The 812-nt window shown below is 35.7% G+C and overlaps 1 protein-coding gene across 3 annotated transcripts in view; it reads right to left on the bottom strand.

Annotated features, from left to right (window-relative positions):
• LOC107657644 (caprin-1-like) overlaps positions 1–812 on the bottom strand; it is a 26,846-nt gene that overhangs the window by 7,775 nt on the left and 18,259 nt on the right. For all 3 annotated transcript variants that reach the window (XM_016445801.1, XM_016445809.1, XM_016445817.1), the window contains exon 9: positions 48–209. In XM_016445801.1, the coding sequence (XP_016301287.1) occupies positions 48–209 (162 nt within the window). The remainder of the gene's footprint in view (positions 1–47; positions 210–812) is intronic.

Below are 812 nucleotides of genomic sequence, written 5' to 3'. Positions count from 1 at the left end.
ACAAATGAAAAAAAAAAAAAATCTGAAAAAAAAAAAAAAAAAAACACCTGCATGAAGTTGTATGGTCCTTTCATCTGTGCCATGAGATCCTGAACCACCTGCTGCCTAACCACAGGGTCTGAAGGGGGTGTTGGAGTTGAGGTCAGAGGATGGGGCTCTGGGACGACAGGGGTGGGGGCGGTCTGAACCGGCTGCATGGAGTTAACCACCTGTAACAGATCCAATAGGTTTTAGAATTACACACTAATCCAGTGGTAGGCACCACTAGAGGGCCTGAGCAAAATTCCAAGAGACCTCATGATGACAAGCTATAAAATATGCTAAAACTAAAAATAAATAAAATATCTTTATCCCCAAAATACTGGAATTCTAACAATCATTTTAATTAATATTTTATAATTGTAGTTAATGCATGAACTTAATACATGAACACTCAATCCAGCAAATAAAAAAAATAAAAATAAAAAATAAAAAGTACAAAAGGAGAGCAAGGGATTTTAGAGAAAAACATTTATGTCATAATGATATTTTCCCCCATTTTAAATTCTTATTCTCCAATGAAAGGTTAGATTTATGTGAATTTTTTAAAGGGGTCATATGATGTTGCTAAAAAGAACATTTATTTTGTGTATTTGGTGTAATGAAATGTGTTTGTGGTTTAAGGTTCAAAAAACACAATTTTCCAAATACTGTACATTATTGTTTCTCCGCTATGCCCCGCCTTTCTGAAAAGCGTTGATTTTTACAAAGCTCATCGGTCTGAAAAGCGAGGTGTGCTCTGATTGGCCAGCTATCCAGTGCGTTGTGATTGG

This window comes from Sinocyclocheilus anshuiensis, unplaced genomic scaffold (genome assembly GCF_001515605.1).
Source record: "Sinocyclocheilus anshuiensis isolate Anshui unplaced genomic scaffold, SAMN03320099.WGS_v1.1 scaffold2901, whole genome shotgun sequence".
NCBI classification, from domain to species: Eukaryota; Metazoa; Chordata; class Actinopteri; order Cypriniformes; family Cyprinidae; genus Sinocyclocheilus; species Sinocyclocheilus anshuiensis.
Note: the sequence above shows the minus strand (reverse complement) of the source record. Positions and strands in the feature narration are given on the sequence as shown.